At 39.2% G+C, this 27,305-nt stretch overlaps 1 protein-coding gene across 2 annotated transcripts in view; it reads right to left on the bottom strand.

The window, feature by feature from the left end:
• LOC149842698 (DNA topoisomerase 4 subunit B (DUF810)) overlaps window positions 1-27,305 on the bottom strand; it is a 225,630-nt gene that overhangs the window by 42,675 nt on the left and 155,650 nt on the right. For both annotated transcript variants that reach the window (XM_089999370.1, XM_089999371.1), the window contains 2 exons: window positions 24,871-24,955; window positions 12,647-12,781 (listed from right to left, as the gene is read on the bottom strand). In XM_089999370.1, the coding sequence (XP_089855496.1) occupies window positions 12,647-12,781; window positions 24,871-24,955 (220 nt within the window). The remainder of the gene's footprint in view (window positions 1-12,646; window positions 12,782-24,870; window positions 24,956-27,305) is intronic.

The raw sequence follows: 27,305 nt of genomic DNA, 5'->3' as shown, positions 1-27,305 counted from the left end.
ACACAACTGGATGAATGCCAACCAATTGAGTTGAAAAGGGAAAAAAACACTCACCTTGAGAGAGAGAGAAAGAGAGAGAGAGAGAGATTTGGCCTTTCATATTGGATTAAAGATGTGATCATGTGACTCTTACTCTTTCTTCAATAATCAACAATAATAACTAAACCATAACTAAGGCATCAAATATTAGACAGCAACTAAGATTAGGAATGCAAAATAACTCGAGTTAAAGTAGGAAGATCACTTCCAAAGAATGAGGAAGTTCACTTCAGAAGCATGAAGCAAGCTTCTCGATAATTGGCAATCTTCAAGTAATTGTGCTTCCCAATCACAGGAAGCACAATACAGATAGCTGGGAGTTGGCTCAAGATTAGCAGTCATTTCAAATGTTATCTTGCAATCTGGCAACATTATATTTTTCTTTTGTTTAATATATTAGATGATTTGCATTTTTCTTATTAGTCATAAATGTCATCAACTGCTTATTATCTTGGTTCTTGTGTTCTCAGTGTTTCATATAGCTGATTGTTAATTTGTTATGAGATATATTGGTTTGGATTAGTTAAAACATTGTTTCTTGAATTCTAATTTTTAGAATTTTTGCATTTTTTATTTATTGAATTTAAAAAAAAAATCTTGAAAATTTATACAATACATTATGAGAGTTTATCCTATTTTGGGCCTGTCCGATGTGGACATCGATACGCTTCTTACAGCCTTGATCCATTTTAACAGCAAAGAAGAACAGTTAGGAGAGATTCATTTCACGTTAGCAAAAAGGAGATACGTGTTTATGGGGGTCAACCCCTTTATGTACATTACAAGACAAATAAAAAGAAAACCTAACATGGCAAAAAATGTAAGAAGATGAAATCCACAATCGGATCTTCACATGATACTCTCAAAAGATCTCTCACACGAACCACGAAGGTTCATAAATAGTACACTCACAAGAACCACTAGGGTTCATACAAAATACCCAAAAAGAGTATGCAAAGCAAAGAGGAAAGAAAATATATTTCATTCAAGTGGGAGAACACCCACACAAAAGTTAATCTTTACAAGGGGGGATGACCCCATATTTATACCACACAAAGCGCAATAGAGGGAGTCATTGACTTTTTGACTTTGTTCAAAAAACAGTCAAAAGGTAATGAGGTCTAAAAAGGTCCAAAAAACAAAAAATAATATCTAACCTAATTAGATTCTAACCTAACCTAACTAGAATACATAACAAAAAGATTACATATGAGATTACATATTTTAACAAAAAATACACCTAATGAAACTGTTACGTACGAAAGAATGCTAATAGAATGGGTAATTCAGAAAAGAAAATATGGTGTTTTACATAACTCTTAACACTCCCCATCAAACTTGGGATGATGCAATGGAATCATTTCGAGTTTGCAAAGAAATGAGTTGAGATGTGAATGAGCAAAACTCTTAGTAAAAACATCTAAGATCTTATTCTTTGAGCTCATGTTTTAGAGCAATGACTCCATCTTTATAGGCCTTCCTTGTATAATGACAATTTATTTCAATGTGCTTGGTTCGCTCATGATACTTTGGATTCTTTGTAATATGAATAGCACTCATATTGTCACAATATAAGGAAGTTTTGTTAACAATTGAGGCTCCCAACTCACCCAATAACCATCGTATCCAAGTAATCTCAGCAGTGACTTGAGTCATAGATCTATAATCTGCTTCTATTGTGGATAAGGAAACCCTTTGTTGTTTCTTGTTGTTTCATGTGATTAGAGAGCTTTCAAGAAAAATACAAAAACTAGTAGCAGAAAGACAATCCTAAGTAGAGCCTCCCAAATCAGCAACACAAATGGCTCTCAGAACTATGGCAAATGATGATGAAAAGAACATATCATAGTGCATAGTGTCTCTCACATATCTGATAATTCTGAGTATTGTGGCTAAATGAGCTATCATGAGAGCATTCATAAATTGTCTGACCACATGAACGGCATAGGTAATATTTGGCCTGGATATAGTCAAGTATATAAAGCTTCCAACCAATTGTCTGAATACTATAGGATTCTTTAGCTCCACATCATGAGGCTCTCATCCTCAAATTTGCTTCCATAGGAGAAATGACTCTTTAAATCATCTGCCAGCCTTGCCTTTATCACCAAAATTATTGCATACTTATGTTGGGACACGTACAATCCCCTTCGAGAGTATGCTAGCTTTAGACCAAGAAAATATTTCAGACGCCCCAGATCTTTCATTTCAAACAAGCTAGCCAACTTTTTAGTCTCCTAAACTCTTTCCAAGTCATCTCCTGTGAGAATCATATCATCTACATAGAGAAGTAATATGCATTTTTCCAATACAGAGGAAGACACAAACAAGGCATTTCAAACAAGCTAGCCAACTTTTTGGTCTCCTCAACTCTCTCCAAGTCATCTCCTGTGAGAATCATATCATCGACATAGAGAAGTAATATGCATTTTTCCAGTACAGAGGAAGACACAAACAAGGCAGGATCAAGGTAGCTTTGCTCAAATCCAAAGGATTTCTAAACCTCTCAAACTAAGCTTGTGGTGTCAGTTTGGGTCTACATAGTGCTCTGCGTACTCTACAAACTCTACCCTCTGGGTTTGAATATCCTTGTGGCAGCTCCATGTACATCTCTTTTAGATCACCATTCAAGAAGGCATTTTTGACATCCAACTGCAATAGACTCCACTCTCATACTGCAACCACAACGAGCAATGTACGAATAGTGGTTATATGTGCTACTGGAGCAAAGGTTTCAATGAAATCCTATGTCATAGGGACTCGGCAAAAGGGCCCTCGCACCCTTGTCGATGTGATGCGATGCAGGTTCAAGTGTGAGTGCCACATTGGGTGCAGCAAACACGTCAGAGAGAGAGAGAGAGAGGGTTGTGTGTTGGGCCGGGGTCAGGTCAGGTCCAACTGAAACCCAACCTGAACCCCAACTCTCTCTTGCTATTTTCCTCTGACTCCACCCTAACCAGCGGGATAACAAGAAGAACAAGGAGAGAAGACGAAGAAGCAACGAGAGAGAGAGAGAGTGGGTACCTCATCGTTTTTCTTCGCATGGAGAGAGAGAGAGATGCAACAGCATCAGCAGCTCCTTGTTCTTCTTCTTCGCATCAGGGAGATGTCGTGGACGGGGCCGAGCTAGATGCGCTTCATGAGATGGGTGGAGAACCCCGCGATCTTATTGCGGAGGCGTTCAGAGGGGATGATGGCCACCACCTCCAAGATCTTCTTGTTGGTGTGAAAGTCGAGGGTCATCCTCGAGTAGTACCGCTCGATCACCTGCCTCGACGATTTCTTCACTGTCTTCGTCCTCACTCGCCCCATCCCTCTTGTTGCAGAGAAGATCAGAGAGGAACCCTAGAGCTCAGGGAAAGAGAGGAGGGAGGTTTAGTGTTTCTTTGTTCTTCCTCTTCGAAGAGTGGAAACGGCCAAAGATTAGGGATTTTAATGTCCCATTAACACGGTTAAACATTGGTTGGATTGGGGTTGTCAGCAGATCATGTATGACCCGACCCAACCCATACCGGATCCTATAGGGTCAGGGTTTGGTTGCAAAGAAGGGGTTCGATGAGCCAAGTGTGGTTTATGAAGTTTTAAATTAAACCTAGGTTCAACTTGAGTTTTGATTAAGATCCAAAAATTTTTACGTAAAAAATTTAAAAATTTATTATTTTATCGAGTATGGACCAACTGAGACTGGTTTATGTTATTCTTATTGGATCCGAGTATGGTTTTTCCTATGAAAAATCAGTTAGACTCGAATCCAAATCCAATACTGCATAACTTAGTTGGATCTAGGTTTGGACCCACCCATTTTAGCAGGGATCCGACAAGTTGACACCCGAAAGCTGGATCATGCTTGATCCAAATCTGATCGAAAGTGTGTGCAATGGATCTGAATCAAAGTCCAAGTCCGAATTAGATCCAATGAAGCAAGGTTGATATGTGTATGGTAATGTTGGATCCAATAATAGGAGACTAAAAAAATCAGACTTTTAACAAGGTAGGGTTTTCAAGTTGATCGGATTTGGACCGATATCGGATCCGAATTTGTTTATGGGTTAATGTTTGGTGCTTTTGACAAAAACCTGGTTTACGTGTCACAATCATGTGATTCAAAATCCGTTTTCTAATAAATAAACCCTTCTGATCACATCCATAAAGGAAACAAGATCGATTGCACACTTTTATTGTTATAACTTAATCATTCTTGGATCCGACCCAGACCAGATTTGAATTAGGCTTGGATCTGACCCAAATTTGAATCACGCCTAGGTCTGATCTGATAAAAAAAGAAAAGATTGCACCCGCACCTAATGTGACATAGGTCTGAGTCAAACTTGGGTAAAAAGATTATATATATATACCCTACCGTACCCCAGCACCCAAGTTTTTTTAAAGTGTCGTATCGCCACACCCATACCCGCACCTATGTGACATAGGCGAAATCAATTCCATATTGTTCATTATAACCTTTTGCTACTAAACTTGCCTTATATCTTTCAATTGACCCATCTGCCTTGGTCTTTATCTTATAAACTCACTGGCTCCCAACAATATTTTTCTTGGTAGAGGTTTTATCAATTCCCATATCAGCATCCTCTCAAGTGCACTTATTTCTTCAGCCATAGCTCTTTGTCACTCATCTTTTTCAGTTGCCTCTACATAGGACTCCGGCTCAACATAAGAGTAAATCAATGTAAAAAATGCATTATGTTTAGGTAAGAAAGACTCATAGGATACAAAATAAGGAGGAATCAAAGTTCTAGAGCTTCGAGAAGGATTAGAAAGTGAAGGCCACAACTACTAATACCAGTGTGATCATCCTTGGGCTTAGTATCCTCACCATTAGAAGATGCATCATGCATATGACTGACCTTGGTTGTTTAAGATACTTCTTAGGTATTAAAGTAGCTTGTTCGCCAAGAGGTTATATTTTGTCCCAAATCAAGTTTGTAGTTGATATTGTTGCATGCTTGAGTATCACAGATGAGAAATCCGCTACTCCTGAAATGATTAATGCCAAAATGAGAGTTAAAGATGAAGTGTTATTGGTTCATCAAACTCCTTATAGGCAGCTTATTGGATCATTGATGTACTTGTCCATTACTAGACTGGATATTGCACATGTAGTGCATACTGCAAGTAAATTTCAGCATGTGACCAGTTCAGTTCACATGAGTGTTGTGTTGAGAATAGTTCGATACATTAAAAACACTATATCTAGAGGGTTTTTTTCAATCTTAGCCACCACAGACCAGGCGTTAGGTTGGATGCTGACATCAACCCCGCAAACTCGCCCTTCAGCCTTTGAGTCGAGTCTCCTGCAAAACCGATGCCCTTCCTATTCTCTTAACAGCAGCAGTGATCCTCTCCTCGCTGCTGATGAGGCCCTGATACCATTTTAACAGCAAAGAAGATCAGGTAGGAGAGCTTCATTTCACCTTAACAAAAAGGAGATACATGTTTATGGGGGTCAACCCCTTTATGTACATTACAAGACAAAGAAAAAAAAACCTAACATGGTAAAAAATACCCCTAATGAAACTGTTATGTACAAAAGAATGCTAATAGAATGGGTAGTACAGCAAAGGCAATATGGTGTTTTACTGTAACAATCCATATTGTATGAATAGAAAGCATGATGAATGAAGTAAAACTGGAACAAGAAAAGAGCATTCTAAACAACAAAGGCGGAAAAGAAATAAATGAAGAACCTAGAAGAGCAAGCGAAGATGAGAAAGAACAAAAAAAAAATGGATGGCATAGGATTAAAACGATATTCAAGAACAAGGTAAGAGAAGAAGAAGAATTAAGAAAGGAGAAACAATGACACTTTTCACATTCCTAGGGCCCTAGCACAATAATAACCTTTCATCTTAAGGAAGAAGACAAAAAGGAATTAAGGGTAGAGAGATTTACATAGCCCCTTACGACCTCATGTGTGAGGGGAAACATCAATAGATTTTGCCATGACATAGATAAAATACAAACATGCCACCACTAGTAATAACAAAAATAAATCATGAATATGCCACTAATAAAGCTAAGTAAATAATCACCTTTAGACTCAACAAAATACACCCCCCCCCTCCCCCCTGCAAATAAAAAAAAAACAGTGCAAATGATTGGCAGGCTAGTTTTGCTTCCTAGCCTGAAAATGAACTACTGGATATAGGGGTGAGCAAAAAAACCACGATCCAACCAACCCGGACCGGACCGGACCCAACCGGCTAATTTTGGATCGTAACCGGCGGGTATGGTTCGGTTCTTGGTTCTAATTTTTCAAAACCAGCGGGTACCGGTTCGGTTTCCGGTTTCGGGTGAGAACCACCCAACCGGCCCAACCGAACCGGTCCTATATATAATATGAACTTATATTTTTGAAAATGAAATCATTTGCTCGAAGGCCCATCTCTTCAGTCCAAAAGAAAAGCAGCCCAAACCAAAATGAAAAAACCCTACCCTCAACTCCTCAACCTTCGCTGCAGCCTCCTTTTCTCAGTCCTCCTCTAGTCTTGAGTCTCAGCTAATTCTCCCCAGACTTCATTTATATGTCATGGTTTATATGTCAAACAGGCTCAAGGCCTTTGTGTACCTGTGGCCTGATCTTTGTGAAGTTCCAAGATATTATGGTTTATATGTTATGATTTTAGGATGTTCCATTTACAAAAAATGTTCTATTTCAAGATGTTTCGGGATGTTATGGTTGAAAGAATCTGAATAGGGCTTCAAGATGAAAGAATCTGAATAGGGCTTCAAGATAGTGCGCCTTCAAGCTTTGGAGAATAGCCTTCAATCTGAAAATACAAAATAAAGAGAAGAAAGGAGAGGGGGGAGAAGAGGAGGATGCCAAATGGAAAGTAGGGCACGTTAAAAGTATCGTGACCCTCTCTTAATAAGATATATATAGGATCTAACACTACTGAACAAAATACATGAAAAATATACAGGATTACAAGTATGCCACCGCCCAAGCATGGGGAAAGCATACGCTCGGATATGGATCCAATATCGGATCCATATCCGATACAAATACAATTCTAACATCCCCCCTCAAGTTGTGCATGAGTTTTCATCATGCCCAACTTGTTCTTCAAATGCCAAAACTGTGATCCAGTGAGTCCTTTGGTGAAAAGATCAGCAACTTGTTCAGAAGTATGTATATATGCAGGGGAGATTTCCTCATCTTCTATTTTCTGACGAATGAAATGTTGATCAATCTCAATGTGCTTGGTACGACTGTGAAGTATGGGATTGAATGAAATTTTAATGGCACTTTGATTGTCAACCAGCATGGAAGATTGAGCAATAGGAAGAGATAATTCCCCAAGGAGGTGACGAAGCCAAGTAGCATCGGCAGTGCCAGCAGCCATGGCCCTATATTCAGCTTCTGTGCTGGATTTTGCAATGGCGCGTTGTCTGCGACTACTCCAACAGACAAGATTAGAATTGAGAAAGACACAATAGCCAGAAACAGATCGGCGTTCATCAAGATCGCTTCCCCAATCAGCATCAGTGTAAGTAGAGATAATATGACCATCCACAGTAGGAGACATGCGTTTATAAGTAAGTCCATCGCCAATAGTCCCCTTGAGATAACGTAAGATACGCTTGACAGCTTCCATATGAGTGTCTGTGGGAGCATGCATAAACTGGGAAACTTGATTGACAGCATATACAATGTCGGGCCGAGTGAATGTCAAATATTGAAGTTTCCCAACAATACTGCGGTAAAGGGTTGGAACAGGATATGCAGGACTGCCATCTGAAACGTTCAACTTTGCATGCAAAACGCTGGGCGTGTTAATGGGCTTACAATCAGACATACCAGAGGATGTGAGAATATCAAGGGCATACGTGTGTTGAGAAAGAGTGAGGGAATCCTCAGTCCTGTCTAATTCAACACCCAAAAAAATATCTGAGGTCCCCGAGATCTTTCATTTTGAAGTGTTGTTCTAACACTTCTTTGATTTGGACGATATGAGAGGAAGTATTTCCCGTGAGAACAATGTCATCCACATATATCAATAACCAAGTAGTGATCCCTCCTTTGTGATAGATAAAAAGAGAATGATCAAGAGCACTCTTCTGAAAACCAGCTTCTTGAATGTGAAGGGAGAACCTTTCAAACCATGAACGAGAAGCCTGTTTTAACCCATATAATGACTTGTGCAACTTGCATACCCATAGATTAGAATCATTAGTAGCATATCCTGGTGGCTGTTCCATGTAGACGTCCTCTTTGAGGAAACCATGAAGAAAAGCATTTTTGACATCAAGTTGATGTAATGACCATCCAAAAGTAACAGCAAGAGAGAGAATAACTCGAATGGTACTCATCTTAACAACAGGGCTGAAAGTCTCATCATAATCTTCCCCATGTTGTTGAGTGAAACCTCTAGCCACAAGACGAGCTTTATACCTATCAATACTGCCATCTGGTTTATATTTGATTTTATAAACCCATTTAGACCCAACAACATTCTTATCCCTTGGCCGTGGAACGACTTCCCATGTTTGACATTCATTCAGGGCTTCCATTTCTTCATTCATGGCTTCAATCCAACGGGAATTTTGAGAGGCCTGAGAATAACACTTTGGTTCAGTCTGTTTATGCAAACTGGTCATAAAAAGCTGAAAATCCAAAGTGAAAGTGTTATAGCTTATCCATCTATCCACGGGATGTCTCGCTCGAGTGGACCTTCGTGGATGAGAAGGAACAATGACAGAATCAGTAGTAGAGGCAGGAGTGCGACGAGAATAAACCAAGCCAGAAAATCTGTCTAAAGGAGGATCAGCCATCTGAGTATCAGACATGTCTGCTTCAATGTGAGTACTATCCATCTGCGCATCAGACATTTCTGCTTCAATGTGAGTACTGTCAGAAGGGGCTGGAAAAGTGGTCGGTTGAATCCCATCGCCTAAGATATTAGCACATAACCATGGATCATATAGTCTGGACGCTGAATCATGAATAGCCTTGGAAGAAGTGTGAAACTGCAATCTGAGTTCATCAAAAACAACATGTCTTGAAATATGTATACGGCCTGTTAGGGGATTATAGCACCTATAGCCTCGATAATGGTCTGCATAGCCCACAAACTGACACATTATAGCCCAAGCCTGAAGTTTGTTCCGGAGGCTGGAATCAACATGAACATAGCAAATGCATCCAAAAACCCGAAGCTCATCATACTTAGGATGCTCATGATTCAAAAGAAAGAAAGGAGATTTCCCTGCGAGAAGAGCTAAAGGCAATCGATTTATAACATAAACGGCCGTGTGAAATGCCTCAGTCCATAGAGTCATAGGGAGATCAGTGTCATGGAGCATGCTTAAGGCAGTCTCTACAATGTGTCGGTGCTTGCGTTCTGCAATGCCATTTTGCTGTGGTGTGTGTGGACAAGATATTTGTCTAGTGATGCCATGATTTAGCAAGTATTCAGTAAATTCAGATGATAAATATTCACCACCACCATCACATTGAAAATGCACTATGTTGGATGAAAATTTATTTTGGAGGGCATGAAATTGGCTAAACAAACGAAACACTTCAGATTTGTGTTTTATGAAGTGTATCCATGTATAGCGAGAAAAAGAATCAACAAAAATGACATAGTATCTACTGCCGGAAGGAGATGAGACAGGAGCTGGTCCCCAAACATCAGAGTAAATCGTTTCAAACAATTTAGAAGCTCTTTTATTGATGGAATTAAAAGGAAGGGCATGACTCTTACAAAGTTAACAGCTTGAGCACATGCCTGACTCACTAACAGGTCTCAGACTGGATTTGTGCAACAATCCATTATTAACAAGGCTAGAAATAAAAGAATGACTACAATGGCCTAATCGATTATGCCAAATGGACGACATATCTATTTGAGTCAAATTGACTTCATTCGGACTGATAGGAAAAGAAACAGATGAACTGGACTTGGACACTAGAGGAGCTTCTTTGAGGACGTACATGTTGCCTTCACGAATTCCTTCAGCGAATATCGTCTTGGTGAGAGGATCCTTGACAAAAACAGAGGAAGGAGTGAATTCAACTGATGTGGAAGAGTCATCAATGAGTTTAGATACTGAAATAATGTTTTTCTTGACATTAGGGACGACTAAAACATTGTGTAAAGGAAGAGAAGTATGCGGCAAAGAAACATATGCATTACCAATGTGAGTAATTTTGTGGTGAGTGCCATCACCTGTAACTACAGAACCTTTTGCTAAATATGGAGATGCACTAGAGAGTTTACCTGCATCATCAGTCACATGGGCGGCAGCACCAGAATCCACATACCAGACACCATCATCATTTTGCTTGAGATTCAGATTAGAAATAGCTGTCATTAAGAGTTGTTGTGCATCGGGCGTGAATGAGGAGGAAGACGCTCTAGAAATGATAGAGGGGGTTAGCCTGTGATCACGTCGACCTCCCTTAGCTTTGTTCTGAGGATTGTGCCAACATTCAGATTTAACATGTCCTCTCTTGTTGCAATAGAAACATGTAGGGATACGCTTTGGCATGTTAACAAGAGTGCTGCCCTGAGGAGTAGGAAGAATACCCTTTCCTTGTCCGGATGTATGAGCCCAAGTATGTGCACGCTGTCCTGACACACCATGTGTAGAAGTAACTAAAATACTGGGCGAAGTAGAAATGGAAGCATCATGCCTGTGAACTCTACTAGCCTCATGCTGGATCAATTTTGCCTTTAAGTCTTCAAAAGAGGGTAAGACAGGGAGAACCTCCAGAGCAGTGCAAAATATATCAAACTCTGACCCTAGACCACTAAGAGCCTGCTGAACTTTATCCTTGTCTGAAATAGGATGGCCAATAACAGCAAGTTGATCGCTTACATTTTTAATCTCATAGAGATACTCAAGTACAGATCTGGAGCCTCTATTTATGCTTTGAAATTGACGCTTCAATTGAAGATATCTAGCTTCTGAAACTTGAGAGTATGTACTTGCAAGCGTATTCCATAGTTGAAAAGCTGAGATATCATCATCTATACCTGCAAGCACTTCTTCAGAGAGGGTAGAAGTAATATAAGCAACTAAAGCCTGATCATGTGCCATCCATACGGCATATGCTGGATTAGGGATATTATCTGTAGCAGTCACCGAACTAGTAGCATCCTTTGTTTCACCCAAAATCAATTCAGGCGGGGCTGGAGTAGAGCCATCAATATGACCATATAGACAATGGCTCTTAATGAAAGGGACTATCTGACGTTTCCACGTCAAATAGTTGGAATGGGTTAACTTTTGGGAGATGAGTTGGGAGAGAAAACTCGAAGAGAGGGTGGACATGATTATGCTGATATAATATTTGCGTTTCCAAAGGTACTCGGCTGAAGGATCAGGCACTCGGCTGAAGGATGAGGATCAGGCACTCGGCTGAAGAATGAAGATCAAACTCAGCAGATCGTGGCCTGGTTGACAGGCGTGATGAAGAAGGCAGACGTAACTCAGCAGGTCGTCGATCGTGGCTGGAGAAGACTCGCTCGTGGCTGGAGAAACAGGCGTCGATCGTGGGTTGCTCTGATACCATGAAAGAATCTGAATAGGGCTTCAAGATGAAAGAATCTGAATAGGGCTTCAAGATAGTGCGCCTTCAAGCTTTGGAGAATAGCCTTCAATCTGAAAATACAAAATAAAGAGAAGAAAGGAGAGGGGGGAGAAGAGGAGGATGCCAAATGGAAAGTAGGGCACGTTAAAAGTATCGTGACCCTCTCTTAATAAGATATATATAGGATCTAACACTACTGAACAAAATACATGAAAAATATACAGGATTACAAGTATGCCACCGCCCAAGCATGGGGAAAGCATACGCTCGGATATGGATCCAATATCGGATCCATATCCGATACAAATACAATTCTAACAATGGTTATAGTCCATTTACAAAAAAGGTAAAACATAACTTCTTTGCAGAAAATTTGGTAAGCATTAAGACCATAACCGGGATCCAACCGGAACCAAACCGGACTGGTGGTTCGGTTCTTGGTTGGATCCATGAAACGAGCGGGTGGTTCACGGTTCGCAATTTGCAAAACCGGCCCCTAGCGGATGGTTTTCAGTTCTAGGATAGGAACCATCCATCCTGGAACCGATCACCCCTAACTGGATATCTTTAGAAATGGAACATGATTTCAAGTTATTCCATCAATGCATAAGCCGGCACCCTCAAAACAGAAGATCTAAATACATGAAAGCTTCCATCCACAAGAGCCTAGCAGTGCCATGACAAAAAAATGAGGGTTTCACCACCCAAGAGCTGAGAAATTGGAGATGATGGATCTACTATATATTTAAGGTGGCCTTACCACTCCATCCACAAACTTGAAGAAGATCTACAAACTTACAGATTTAGAAGGTGAAGATATCATGCTAAGAATAATACAAGGGACAACGGAAAACCTCATTAATCACCCTAAAGAGAAAATATATCAGAGCATCTTCAGATTTACAAGAACAATAAGACAAACACTCCAAGCTTTAGCTCCTAAAACACAATATGTAATTAGGAGCATGAACCAGGCCATATTTTGGCCCACAAACTAGCAGAAGACAAGATATCAGAACATATATGCCAATAAGATCACAAGCTTACCAACAAAGTCACATATCCGGTTGGTTGTATCATTTGCAATTCTCTGGGTGCAATCAAATATTCCTAAAATCTCTTCAATGAGTTCATCACGTGATAATAACTTTTCAATTGAAGCTTGCAGAGGATGACGAATATCTGTACATGCCAAGGTTGCCTGCTGTTAGTGACAGAAGATAAGAACTTTTTATCCATTATGATGCTTCCTATTGACAACCAAGACAAGAAACAGTTATCACATATTGTCTGATAAGGATCATAAATAACGAAAGATATGTTGAATAACTTGTCAGAAGTGATAAGTCACACAATAACGTGAACTAGATAGCTAAGTAAACATATATACTGCACTAGCAAATGCAAAAAGAAAAGCAAAAAATGATATGCATGTTAAAATGTATATATATATAGGGAGAAGTCTCCGAACGGCTAGAAATTCTAGCCGTTGGGCACAATCAAACTCAATTTGACTGCTCCCAACGGCTAGAAATTTCTACCCGGTAGGAGCCTTGCTCCCTCTTTACTCTCTCTCTCACTTCTCTCCCTTGTGTATAAATAGAGGTGTTCTCCCCTTTGTTATGTATGCCTTTTGGCACATTCTCTTTGTTAATAAGTTATATTTTTTATTCCCTTTGTAGAGTTTGTGAGATTGATCCTATCTGAGAGAAAACATCGACACATTATTGAAACTTCAAGAACTTTACTTATTGGTAGCTATGTGCCTAAGGTTTTTTGGGCAGAAGTTAGCCTGACTGTTATTTATCTTATAAAACAGAATGTCATTCTCTTCGTTACACAATATCTCACCGACTGAAAAACTCTTTAAACTCTCCCCTGATTATTCAAAATTATGAATTTTTTGTTTCAAATGTCTTATTTTTATCAATAAGAATGAAAAGTTTTCTCCTATAGCTATACCTTGTAACTTTTTTTGTTATGACAATAACCAAAAAGGATATAGGTGGTATGATTCTAAAAATGGAAAATTATACATCTCTCAAAATGTTACCTTCTTGGAAAAAGAAAATTTATTTGATAAAGATCAACCAAAGGAAGTAACCGAGTATTCTTTTTTGTTTGACCTTGTCTCAATGCAAGATATTGACAATTGTGATTGTGAGCATGATTGAGAGAACGTTATTGAATCTAGCGAATTTAAACTACTTAATGAATTGCCCCACAATGATCAAAATTGTATGCAATATTCTAGGCGGGGAAATCACAACCCTCCATGTGCACTTGAAAAGATTTCTAACCATAGTAAAGATGAATTGCAAATTAAGAAATCATCTAGAGTATCAAAACCTCCATCAAAATTTGTATTCTATGATTCATTTTCTTCAAAATATCAAGCACGCATAGCCCTGATTCACTCATATGTAGAACCTGCATCATACGCTCATGCTAAAGAACACTCTGAATGGGTTGAAGTTATGAGGTAGAACTTGAAGCCTTGGAGAAGGATAAAACTTGGTCTATTCAAAATCTTTCACTAGGAAAGAAACCCATAGGTTGTAAATGGGTATATAAAATAAAAACCAAGAGTAATGGAACCCTTGAGTGATATAAAGCAAGGTTATTTGCAAGAACATGGCATTGATTATAAAGAAACCTTTGCACCGATTGCTCGCATGACCATGGTTAGAACTTTCATTGCAATAGCTTCGATTAAAAATGGGTTTATATACCAAATAGATGTTAAAAACGCCTTTTTAAATGGAAATCTTATGCAAGAAGTGTACATTGAGGCACCCATTGGTATGAGTCTTTCTCAAGGAAAGACTCTTCGCCGTCGAAAGGCATTATATGGGTTGAAACAAGCACCCAAAGCCTGGTATGATAGATTCTGCAAAGTTATGCTTGATATTGGTTTTAGATCTTGCTTGACTAACACTGTTTTGTTTGTTAAGGATTTTAATGCAGGTATTGTCATTCTACTACTCTATGTAGATGACATGATAATAAGGAGACAAACAGGGAGTTCAATATATAAAAAATATTCTTAAAACTAGTTTTGAAATGTCTGATTTGGGATTTCTACACTACTTTCTAGAAATAAAAGTTGTTTATTCCCCTAGAGGGTATTTATTATCTCAATCTAAGTTTGTTTCGAACTCCGCCTGTGTAGTTATACACTGCCGGTCCCAAGCCCGGATAAAGGAGGAGGGTTGCGGTAGGCCTGTGACAGCCAGCATAAAAACTGTCATATCCTATGAAAATGAACCAATATGAGAATTTCGTTGGGGCGTTCCCTACTGAGCGACGCGCTGTACTCTCTAGGCCCGGAGGCAGTGATAAATGTGCAAGGGTTGCTAGGTCGTCGCCCAGAAGCGACGCGTCACACCGGCGCCCGGGTGTGGTGTCAAATAGGCAAGGGTTCCCTCACTTTGTTGGACGGGTGGGGGTAAAGAAGTTAGTCCAAGACCATAAAATTAGGTTAGCCACTTGGAACATAGGGTCTTTAACTAGTAAGTTGGTAGAGTTAGTAGATGTTATGTGTAGGAGAAAGATTGATATTTTATGTCTTCAAGAGACCAAATGGGTAGGTGAGAAAGCTAAAGTGATAGAACCTTGGGGATATAAGATTTGGTATACAGGAATAAATAGGAATAGGAATGGAGTAGGGATTGTTATGAGTCGTCAGTTTATAGATAATGTAGTTGAGGTCCGTAGGAAGGGTGATAGAATTTTACTTATTAAATTAGTATTAGGTACGGATATTATTAATATTATTAGTGTTTATGCACCTCAAGTAGGTTTAGATGATTCCATTAAGCATCAATTTTGGGAAGATTTAGATGGAGTAGTACAAGAGACATCTTATGGAGAAAAGCTTTTCATCGGCGGTGACCTTAATGGACATGTAGGCATTAGTAGGGATGGATTTGAGAATATCCATGGAGGCTATGATATAGGAGAAAGAAATGAAAGTGGAGAAAGGATTTTAGATTTTTGTTTGTCCTATGATATGATCTTAGCAAACACTTGGTTTAGGAAGAAGGAGTCTCACCTAGTAACATTTAAAAGTGGGGTTAATACGAGTCAGATAGATTTTTTCCTACTTAGAAAGAGAGATAGGGGTTGTTGCATCGATTGTAAGGTTATACCAGGAAAAAGTGTAGCTACACAACATAGAGTCTTAATTTTAGATCTTAGAATTAGACAATGCCGCAAAAGGGATAGACATAGGATAGATCCTAGAATTAAGTGGTGGGCACTGAAAGGAGCTAAACAAGGAATGTTTGTAGAGCAGGTAGTTAAGGAAGTTGATTGGTATCTCGAGGAGGATTCAGAATCAATGTGGAATAAGATAGCGGGTGGTATGAGAAAAGTAGCTAAGGAGGTATTGGGTGAGTCTAAAGGCGGTGCACCACTAGGTAAGGATACATCATGGTGGAACGAGGATGTCAAATTAGCTATTAAGGTTAAAAGAGAGTGTTATAGAAATCTAAGTAAGAGTCGTGATAATGAGAATTTGGAGAAGTATATGATAGCAAAGAAGGAAGCTAAAAAAGTTGTTCGAAACGCGAGGGCTAAGGTATATAAGGAGGTTTATGACAAGTTGGATACCAAAGAAGGCGAGAATGATATTTATAGGCTTGCAAAGATGAGAGATAGGAAATCGAAGGATTTGGGTATGGTTAGATGTATCAAAGATGAAACGCAAAGGGTTTTAGTCAAAGATGAGGAGATTAAGGAGAGATGGAAAGATTATTTTGATAAGCTATTTAATGATAGTCATGCTCAAGATCTTGGAGACTTCTCCATTCCTTTTCATGAGATAAATCGTGACTTCATGCGCAAGATTCAAAAGAAAGAAATTGCAGAGGCTTTGAAGAAAATGAAATCAAGAAGGGCAGTTGGCCCAGATGGTATACCTATCGAGGCTTGGAAATGCTTGGGAGAGAAAGGTTTAGAATGGTTGACAAATCTTTTTAACTTGATTTGGCGAACAAATAAGATGCCTAATGAGTGGAGGAAGAGTACTTTGGTGCCTTTATATAAGAATAAGGGTGATATACAAGATTGCACAAACTATCGTGGTATAAAACTCATGAGTCATACTATGAAACTTTGGGAGAGGGTGATTGAGTCTAGGTTGAGGAAGGTTGTCATGATATCGGAGAATCAATTTGGTTTTATGCCTGGAAGATCAACTATGGAAGCTATACATCTTCTTAGACAACTTATTGAAAGATATAGAGAGAGGAACAAAGATTTGCATATGGTTTTTATTGATTTAGAGAAGGCATACGATAGAGTACCTAGGGACGTTCTCTGGTGGACAATGATGAAGAAAGGTGTTTCTCTCAAGTACATTAGTATAATTAAAGATATGTATGAAGGAGTAGTAACCAATGTCCGCACTTGTGGAGGGGTGACAACCAATTTTCCGATAACGGTTGGGTTACATCAAGGATCTGCTTTAAGCCCTTTCCTATTTGCGATAGTGATGGATGAGCTTACGAGATCAATTCAAGAAAATGTACCGTGGTGTATGTTGTTTGCTGATGATATTGTTTTGATTGATGAGTCTAGAGCTGGGGTTAATGCTAAGTTAGAATTATGGAGACAGACATTGGAAGCTAGAGGTTTTAAGTTGAGTAAGAGTAAGACTGAATATATGGAATGTCGGTTTAGTAAGCAACGAAGTAGTGATGGGAGTGTAGTGAAGCTTGGTGAGCAAGATATACCGGTGAATGATTATTTCAAATATTTGGGATCCATCATTCAAAAGTATGGAGAAACTGATGGAGATGTAAATCATAGGATAAAGGTTGGGTGGATGAAATGGAAAAGTGCTACTGGAGTGCTGTGCGATCGTAGAATGCCATTGCGGTTGAAGGGAAAGTTTTATAGGACGACTATTAGACCCGCTTTACTATATGGTACGGAATATTGGGCTGCCAAGAGATATCATATTCAAAAAATGAGTGTAGCTGAGATGCGGATGCTTAGATGGATGTGTGGAAATACAATAAAAGATAAGATTCGGAACGAAGAGATACGTAAGAAGGTAGGTGTTGCACCCATTGAAAATAAGATGCGAGAGAATCGTTTACGGTGGTTTGGACATATTCGGCGAAGGCCTAATGATGCTCCAGTTAGAAGGTTGGAGAAATGGGAAAATATATTAGTTAAAAGAGGTCGGGGTAGGCCTAGGAAGACTTGGATGGAGATGATAGGAAAGGATATGAATGCTTTGAACCTCACCGAGGACATGGCGTTGGATAGAAATGATTGGAGGAAAAGGATTCATGTGGAAGACCCAAAATGAATTTCTTTTTTGGTTCATATCGCTGACCCCAATTGTTTTGGGATGAAGGCGTAGTTGTTGTTGTTGTTGTTGTTGTTGTAATCTAAGTTTGTTTCTAATATTATTCTCAGGTCTGGAATATCAAATGATAAAAAAGTTGACACTCCCGAAGTAACAAATGTTAAAATGAGAATTGATAATGGAGAACCTCTGGATGATCCAACTCTTTATAGACAGTTTATCGAAGTTCTTTCTTATCTAACTATTACTAGACCTGATATAGCACATGTTGTACACACAATCAGTCGGTTTCATCACACTCCCACAACTATTCACATGGGAGTTGTCTTACGTATTATTAGATATCTTAAAAAATTTCTCTCTAGAGGTCTGATTATGTCTTTCTCTTCTGCATTAAATTTACTTGCCTATACAAATGCAGACTGGGGAGGTGATCCAAACAATAGATACTCAACCACATGCTTTTGTGTTTTCTTAGGTGAATTGTTGATCTGATAGAGGTGCAAAAAGCAACAAAAAGGTCTATCTCTCTTCAACTGAACCCGAGTACCGGGCCATGACTACTACCACAATGAAATTTGTGTGGCTGAGAAGACTGTTGGCTGATATGGGAATCAAGATTTTAAGAGCTTTCAAGATGTGTTGTGACAACAAGAGTGTTATCTACATTGACAGCAATAACACGTTTCACGAAAGAACGAAGCACATCGAGATAGATTGTCATTATGTTCGAGATGAATATCTTCAAAGAATTATCGATCTGCCTTATGTCGCATCAGAATACCAGTTGGCGGACTTTTTTTTACCAAACCTCTCTTTGCTCCTAGGATTCACTTCCTTTTAGGCAAACTTTCGGTTATCCTACCGTAAGTTTGAGGGGGATTGTTAAAATGTACATACATTTATACTTATATATATGGTAGTATATATACGTACATGTATACATATATATACATACTTATATATATATATTTAATAATATATGTAATATATAGGGAGAAGTCAAACTAAGTTTGACTGCTCCCAACGGCTAGAAATTCTAGCCGTTGGGCACAATCAAACTCAATTTGACTGTTCCCAACGGCTAGAAATCTCTAGCCGGTAGGAGCCTTGCTCCCTCTCTACCCTCTCTCTCTCTCACTTCTCTCCCTTGTGTATAAATAGAGGTGTTCTCCCCTTTGTTATGTATGCCTTTTGGCATATTCTCTTTGTTAATAAGTTATATTTTTTATTCCCTTTGTGGAGTTTGTGAGAGTGATCCTTTGGAACACCTTGTGGTTCCCTTTGTGGATGTTGTAAGTGTGTTCCTTGAGATAACACTTTCGTTGAAGATTGGAGAACCTTTGATTCGTGACTGAAGTTTGTGAGAAAGCAACGAACGAGGAGAGAGAGAGAGGCTCTTAGGGCTGCAAGGAAAACCCAATACAGGTCTGCGTGTTTTACTTCTCATTAAGTAGACTTTTGTGCATTGATTAGGGTACGAAAATACCCATTACATGTTATACAAATATTATAACATGCCATTAATGAGCATGTGTTAATAAACAAGATAAGTTGGGTCTGGATCCTGAGATCCAGATCCAATCGTGAATGGTGTCTTCTTTTCACCCTCTCTCAAGGTGTACATGGTTTTGAACCATGAACAACTTGCCTTTTAACGTCCAAAATCTGTCCTTGATAAGTCCTTTTGTAAACAAGTCAGCAACTTGATCAGCAGTCCGAACATATTATGGTTCAATTTCCTTTTCTTCGACCTTCTGTCTTACAAAATGTTGATCAATTTCAATATGTTTGGCACGACTGTGGTAGATGGGATTGAATGACATATTGATAGCACTTTGATTGTCACACAAGAGAACACTTTTGAAAATCGATTCTCCTACTTCTGTCAACATTTGTCTGATCCATGTTACTTCAGCTGTAGTTGCTGCCATTGATCTATACTCTGCTTTTGTGCTCGACCTCGCTATGGTTTTTTGCTTCTTACTGCTCCAGGAGACAAGATTTAGGCCAATAAAAATACAGTATCCTGAAACTGATCTACGCTCATCTGGATCTCCTGCCCAATCTGCATCTGTGTAAGTAAGAAGCTCATGCATGTGATGGCCATGCATACTCTTTCTGTATTGAAGACCATCTCCAATAGTTCCCTTCAAATATCGAAGAATGCGTTTAACAACTTCCATATGCCCAATATGTGGTTCATGCATAAACTGAGATACCTGATTGACAGAATAAACAATGTCAGGTCGAGTGAAGGTAAGATACTGAAGCATTCCTACTATCCTACGATATCTTGTAGGGTCCTCATACAGATCTCCATCTTGGGAACTGAGTTTCTGATGAAGTACACTGGGTGTGCTTATAGGCTTGCAATCACTCATACCGGCCTTGCTAAGAACATCAACGGTATACTTATGTTGAGTGAGTGTCATGCCTTCAGCAGTCCTGTCAACTTCTACTCCAAGAAAGTATCGCAGTTTACCAAGATCCTTCATCTTGAATCTATGATTCAGAAGTTCTTTAACCTGTTCAATATGTTCATTAGAGTTACCTGTAATGATAATGTCATCAACATATATCAATAACAGGGTAACTACATCTTTGCATTTGAATACGAAAAGAGAATGGTCGAGAAGAGACCGAATAAAGTCATATTTTTCTACTTCAAGGGAAAAACTGTCAAACCAAGATCGAGATGCCTGCTTCAGACCATATATAGCTCTCTTTAACTTGCACATGTATTCTTTAGAGTTTCCTTCTGCATACCCAGTGGGTTGCTCCATGTATACTTCCTCCTTTAGAGTTTCATGTAGAAACGCATTTTTTACATCCAGTTGACTGAGAGTCCATTGGTGTTCAACAACCAATGATAGTATGATACGGATAGTGCCCATTTTCACGACCGGACTGAAAGTCATCATAATCTTGTCCTTGCTCCTGTGTGAAGCCTTTAGCAACCAGCCTAGCCTTGTATCGTTCGATAGTCCCATCCGACTTATATTTTATCTTATACACCCACTTCGATCCAACCACATTTCGATTGTGGGGTCTGGGAAACAATATCCCAAGTCCCACATTCATGAAGGGCCTCCATTTCTTCGTTCATAGCTTCAATCCATCTCTTAGAATTTATTGCTTGATAAAATGTTGTGGGTTGATCCTCCTTGCCCAAAGAGGCTAAGAAGAGTTGGAAATCCATTGTAAAATTCTCATAACTAACCCACCTATCAATAGGATGTCGAGATCGGGTAGACCTTCTGTGAATAGGTGATTGAATGGAAACAAGATGATTCTGCTCCTGATTAGAGTTGAGGGGTATCTCCTTCTCATGTCGAGAGTAAACAATGCCTTTATATCTTTCTGGAGCCGATAGTGACTCAGAAATCACACTTTCCTGAGGTCTTTGCTCAGCAGTAGATACGTTTCCCTCATCTCTTTGATGACATTCAGAGGAACAAACATCATCAATACTAGAAAAGAGATCTGAGTTTAACCAAGGATGGTAAACTTCAATTTCAGGAGGAGTGATAGCATTATGACCAAAATTTGATTCGTCAAACACAACATTTCTGGATATTTTGATGCGCTTGCTTGCGGGATCATAACATCTGTAGCCTTTGTAATCATCAGCGTATCCAACGAATCTGCACTTTAAGGCCTTATCCTGAAACTTATGCTGCATTGAACTGTCAACATGAACATAACATACACACCCGAATACACGCAAATCATGATAATTTGGATGCACACCATGCAAAGAGAAATAGGGTGATTTGTTTTCCAAGATGTTCATGGGCAATCGATTTATGACATAGACTATTGTATGAAAGGTAACTGGAAGATTACTATCATGCATCATGCTCATTGCACTCTCGACAATATGGCGATGCTTTCGTTCAGCAATCCCATTCTGTTGAGGTGTATGAGGGCAAGACATCTGCCTACTTATCCCATTTGTCTGGAGGAAACTAATAAAGTCATTTGAAAAGAATTCACCACCTCCATCACATTGAAAACAAATGATATTCTCAGAGATTTGATTCTGAACAAAGGAATGAAAGTTCTGAAATATCTTAAAGGTTTCAGATTTATTTTTCATAAAGAAAATCCATGTGTATCTAGAATAGCTATCAACAAAGATGAGATAATATTTAGTGCCAGACATGGAAGAAACTGGAGCTGGGCCCCAAACATCTGAACATATAATCTCGAATGGTCTTGAAGCTCTTTTATTAATGGAATGAAAAGGAAGAACATGACTCTTACACTGAAGACAACTAGAACATTTTTTATTGTCGACACTTAAACTTAGACTTGACTTGGGAATAAGACTACTTGAAACAAGCTTATCAATAAAACGACTACTACAATGACCCAGACGACCACGCCAAAGATTCGGCTCAATACATTCAGAAAGATTAAAAACACTGTCAGGAGGAACCGAGGATGATGGCGTGAGCTTCAAGGTGGAATCAATAGATTGAATACCGGATGAAGGATTCTCTTGGAACACATGCATATTCCCTTGTCGTTTTCCTTCAGCGAACGTTTCCCTCATGTGAAGGTCTTTAACACAAACAGAGAATAGAGTAAACTCGACTGAAACATTAATGTCATCTACAAGCTTAGAGACAGAAACAATATTTTTCTTGATGTTAGGAGCATGGATGACATTTGAAAGAGCAAGAGAAGAGTTGGACATAGGAATTACAGGGTTTCCAATGTGCGAAATATGGTGGTGAGACCCATCTCCAGTGACTATACTATTTCTACCAATATAAGGAACAAGATTTAGGAGCTTACCAGCATCACCAGTGACATGAGTGGCTGCACCAGAATCAACATACCAAGTGCCTTGATCATTCTGTTTGATATTTAATTCAGCCAAAGCAGACAATAACAGTTCTTTGACTTCTCCACTATTTTTCAATGTATCTGTTCCCTTTCTTGTCTCCAATTGCTTTCCTCTATTTTGCGAGTTAAACCAACAATTTGCCTTTATGTGTCCCCTTTTGTTGCGGAGAAAGCAGGTAGGTATGGTCCTTTGCCTTTGCAGATTAGGAGGCATATTAGGAGTAGGTAATATTCCACGAGTTCCTTGTCCATTCCTCTCTTGACTTCCTCTTTCTCTAGATTCATACCTGCCACGTCCACGACCATAGGCGACTCCTGTGACAAGAACGTCGTGGGCTCCAACAGGGTTGTGATTACTTTCAGAGAATCCTTTCAAAGTCATCTCATACTGTAAGAGCTTAGCACGAAGATCTTCAAATGTAGGTAAGTCTGGCAAACACAGCAAGGAAGTAACCATCATATGATAATCGGGTCCCAGCCCGCTCAAAGTTTGTTGCACCATATCTTTGTCGTTAACCGCGCATCCCACTATAGCCAACTGATCTGTGATGGTTTTCATTTTGTTTAAGTACTCCATGACAGTCATGGAGTCCTTTCTCAGCATTTGAAATTCTTTCTTTAAAAATAAAACTCTTGCCTGAGAAACTTGAGAGTACGTCTGAACGAGACGATGCCATAACTGCATAGCTGTGCAGTCATCGGGGATTGCCACAAGCACCTCTTGTGACAGAGTGGAAGTGATGTAGGCAACCAAAGCCTAATCTCGCTTCATCCAGGATATATATTCTGGATTTCTGACAAAAGTAATGGAAGTGTCACCCTCCTCAGTCTTGCCATCTCGTGATATGAACTCTAGAGGAACGGAAACAGAGCCATCTAGATGCCCAGAAAGATCCTGACTTCTTATGAATGGGATGATTTGTCTTTTCCAGGTAAGAAAATTGAAGTTGTTCAGTTTTTCTGACACAAGTTGGCTAAGAAAGTTGGAAGAAAGTACAGATTGAGAAGAAAAAGAATCCATAGGTAATTGAAGGTGGAAGGAAAAGAATATTGGAAAACAAAAGGTCAGAATAAATACGAAATTTCAGAAAGCTCAGACTCGGCAGCCCTTTTTTTTTTTACCGCAGACCCGAGTCAGAAAACAAATTTATGCAGTAAACTGATCTGGATGAAGATCAGTTAATAAGAAGCAGAACAGAAACACGTTATTTGGATATAACGTGTTTTTTTTTGAAAGATGCAAAAGGGCTGAATCAGATTTTGGATGAAACGATATTCTAGATGAGGGACAAAAAATTAATGAAGTCACACAAGAATTTGCTCTTGCGTGACCATATGGAATCACGTCAAACAGCGTGAAAGGGAAAAGTAAATGCAAAAGACTCTGATGAAGATTAAAGGAAAGAGGATACCTTAGAGAAAGGAGAAAGGATACCTTAGAGAAAGAGGATTGATGAGATGCAGACTTTAGAGATAGGAGAAAGAAGCAACAGAATACCTTAGAGAAAGGAAGGCAACGAGGAAGGATTACCAAGGGGGAATCTGCTTGTCTGGTAAGAGTTGCTACTGCATATTACCTTGTGATGGGAAGTTGAAGAGAGAACCTGGAACCATAGCTTTGATACCATGTGAGAAAGCAACGAACGAGGAGAGAGAGAGGCTCTTAGGGCTGCAGAGAAAACCCAATACAGGTCTGCGTGTTTTACTTCTCATTAAGTAGACTTCTGTGCATTGATTAGGGTACGAAAATACCCATTACATGTTATACAAATATTACAACATGCCATTAATGAGCATGTGTTAATAAACAAGATAAGTTGGGTCTGGATCCTGAGATCCAGATCCAATCATGAATGGTGTCTTCTTTTCAAAGTTTTCTTGTTTTATTACAATGCACCATGCACCAATTAAAATAAATTACATATATATTTAAAAATAGAGCAAATAAACATGCTTTATTAACCCAAACTTTAGCTCCAACAATGAGTACCTGAAAAGCAAACAATAAAACACTATCTAAGCAAAGAAATTGAACAAGGTTAATGTTGTATCATGAACGGTATCACCATGAAAGCAAGATTTGATGACTTACTTGTTCCAGCATAATCACATATTCTGACATGCATCCAGCAAGTCCGAATAGTATCCTTTAATGTTCTGATTTGGTTCCCAATGTACTGCCACCAAATAGGAAGTGTAAATCAAATCAGTTACCTCTATACATTTTCAAATGTCAAAAAATAAATAACCTTAAAAGATATACTCAAATGATTTAAAAAACCAAAACAAACAAGTCCAAAAACATTATAATAACCTCCAACAACATAACTTGAAAGAATTTTGTAAAAAGCATAGTGGACTTTTACACAGCAAGAACATGCATGAGGGTGCGGGCGTGTCAAACACATCTCATGACAGACAGCCTTATAAGTATAAAATAAGGCTAATAAGCCAATGACTTAGGTTCTTTTAACTATAATTTCTTAGAGTAGAGGATTATATGCAAGTTCAGACATGTAAGCAAAGTAAAATTTACATGGTATGTCACATTTGAATAATTAAAAGTATTTTCGCATGTGAATCACATTTTGAAGTGTAACAAAATATTTATTTACTTAAGCAAAACCAAGAACTTCATTTTTCACACCGTCACTGTAGTAAGCTAACTATTCACATAAAGACGTAGATATATCAGGCATAACTTGGAACCAAGTTAACTGGAACAGTGGGAGCAGAATTATTTGATTTCACTAATATTATTTTCAGATACAAATTGACTGTACAATACTAGAGGTACAACACGAGATTCAGATGTTTTGATGAGGTCACTGCTCTGACATTCATATAAACAATATGTTCTAACAAATCCTGACAACAAAGGACACTTGCATCAGGTTCAACGGAATTTCACATACTGTGTGCAGGGTTGAGCAACAAGCCAAGCCACCCACAAACAACTCAGGCTTTACTTATCATTTGATAATGAATCAAGCTGAAGACTACTGTTAAGTTTGTCTAGAAAAATGTAATGAAACAAGGTGTGCACAAATATAATGCCACTAAAGGTCTACAAGATGCACAATCACAAAAGCCACTTATGGGCAAAATACACAGCCACAAAGGGTGAAAACGCAAAAGATAAAAAATATAATCTTTATTTAAGATTGAATGCACACAAAATACATAGAATACAAGGGACTTAAAGTCCCATATTTATACACAAAATGGAGAGTGAGGAGCTCCCAATATAGATGTTGGGAGCTCCCAACGGCTAGAATTCTAGCCGTTGGGGAGCCCCCAACGGTTATATTGTCAAGGACAATAATGCCTTGACAATATAACAAATGTCAAGAATAATAAAAAATAAGAAAAAACAGTTTAGCCCCTAATGGGTTGTTCCAATTACAACAGGCAAAAGACCAAAATACCCCTAGAGGGTACAACAAATTACAACAATATATATATATATACAAGGAACACTCATATCATATTCTAATAAGCCCCCTCAAACTCACGGAGTGACAACCGAGAGTTGGACTAGGAGAAAGTGGAATCTGGGAGAGGGCAGTGCCTTAGTGAAGAAATCTTCCAGTTGATACTTAGATGGTATATATGGTAAAGTGATGGTCTTCTTCAGGAATTCTTCACGGACATAACAGAAATCTATTTCAATATGTTTAGTTCGCCCATGAAATGTATGATGGTTTCTAATATAGACGACGCTCTTGTTATCACAGCATAATCTTGAGGGTTCAATTAGATAAACTCTCAAGTCTTCTAGTAATTGTTGCAACCATACCAATTCATAAGTCGTAATGGCCATGGCACAATATTCAGTTTTTGTAGAGGACATGAACACCTTTTGTTGCTTTTTGCATCTCTAAGACATCAAGAAATCACCTACAAAATTACAAAAAACAGTGGTTGAGCAACGATCATTTACATCTCCTCCCCAATCAGAGTCAAAATGTAAAATCCACGTAAAAAAATAGTTGAACCCGGGTCGGATCCAGACCTGACCCGGATCCAAGGGAGGCATCAGGGAAGGGGCACCGCCCCACCCACCCCACCGTCGGAGCCTTTATGAGGCCACGCAGGGGGAAGGGCAGGCGGCAAGCCCCCTCCCCCACTTGTCATCTTCTCTCTGCCTCCCCTTCTCCTCTCCGCCCTCGCGCTCCGGCGGCCTCGCCCGAGTTCTCCCTACCGAAGCCCTCGCAGGCGACCTCCCATTCTCCCCCTCGAGCTCCTTCATCGGAGCTGCCTCCGGCGACGACAACGCCGCCCACCCTCCCTCTTTGTTACCCTCTCCTCCTTCTCGATCACCCCTTCTCATCTCTTGTTCGGTTTCCGACCACCGATGACGACAACCCTGCTCTCTCTCTCTCTCTCTCTCTCTCTCTCTCTCTCTCTCTCTCTCTCTCTCTCTCTCTCTCTCTCTCTCTCTCTCTCTCTCTCTCTCGTTGTCTTCTTCTTTTTTGTTTTCTTCCCCATCTGTGATAAAGGGGAGGGTGTCAGGCCCTTTTTCCT

Source organism: Nuphar pumila, chromosome 3, assembly GCF_984573655.1.
Source record: "Nuphar pumila chromosome 3, dmNupPumi1.hap1.1, whole genome shotgun sequence".
NCBI lineage: Eukaryota > Viridiplantae > Streptophyta > Magnoliopsida > Nymphaeales > Nymphaeaceae > Nuphar > Nuphar pumila.
This window is presented reverse-complemented; position numbering and strand designations above follow the sequence as displayed.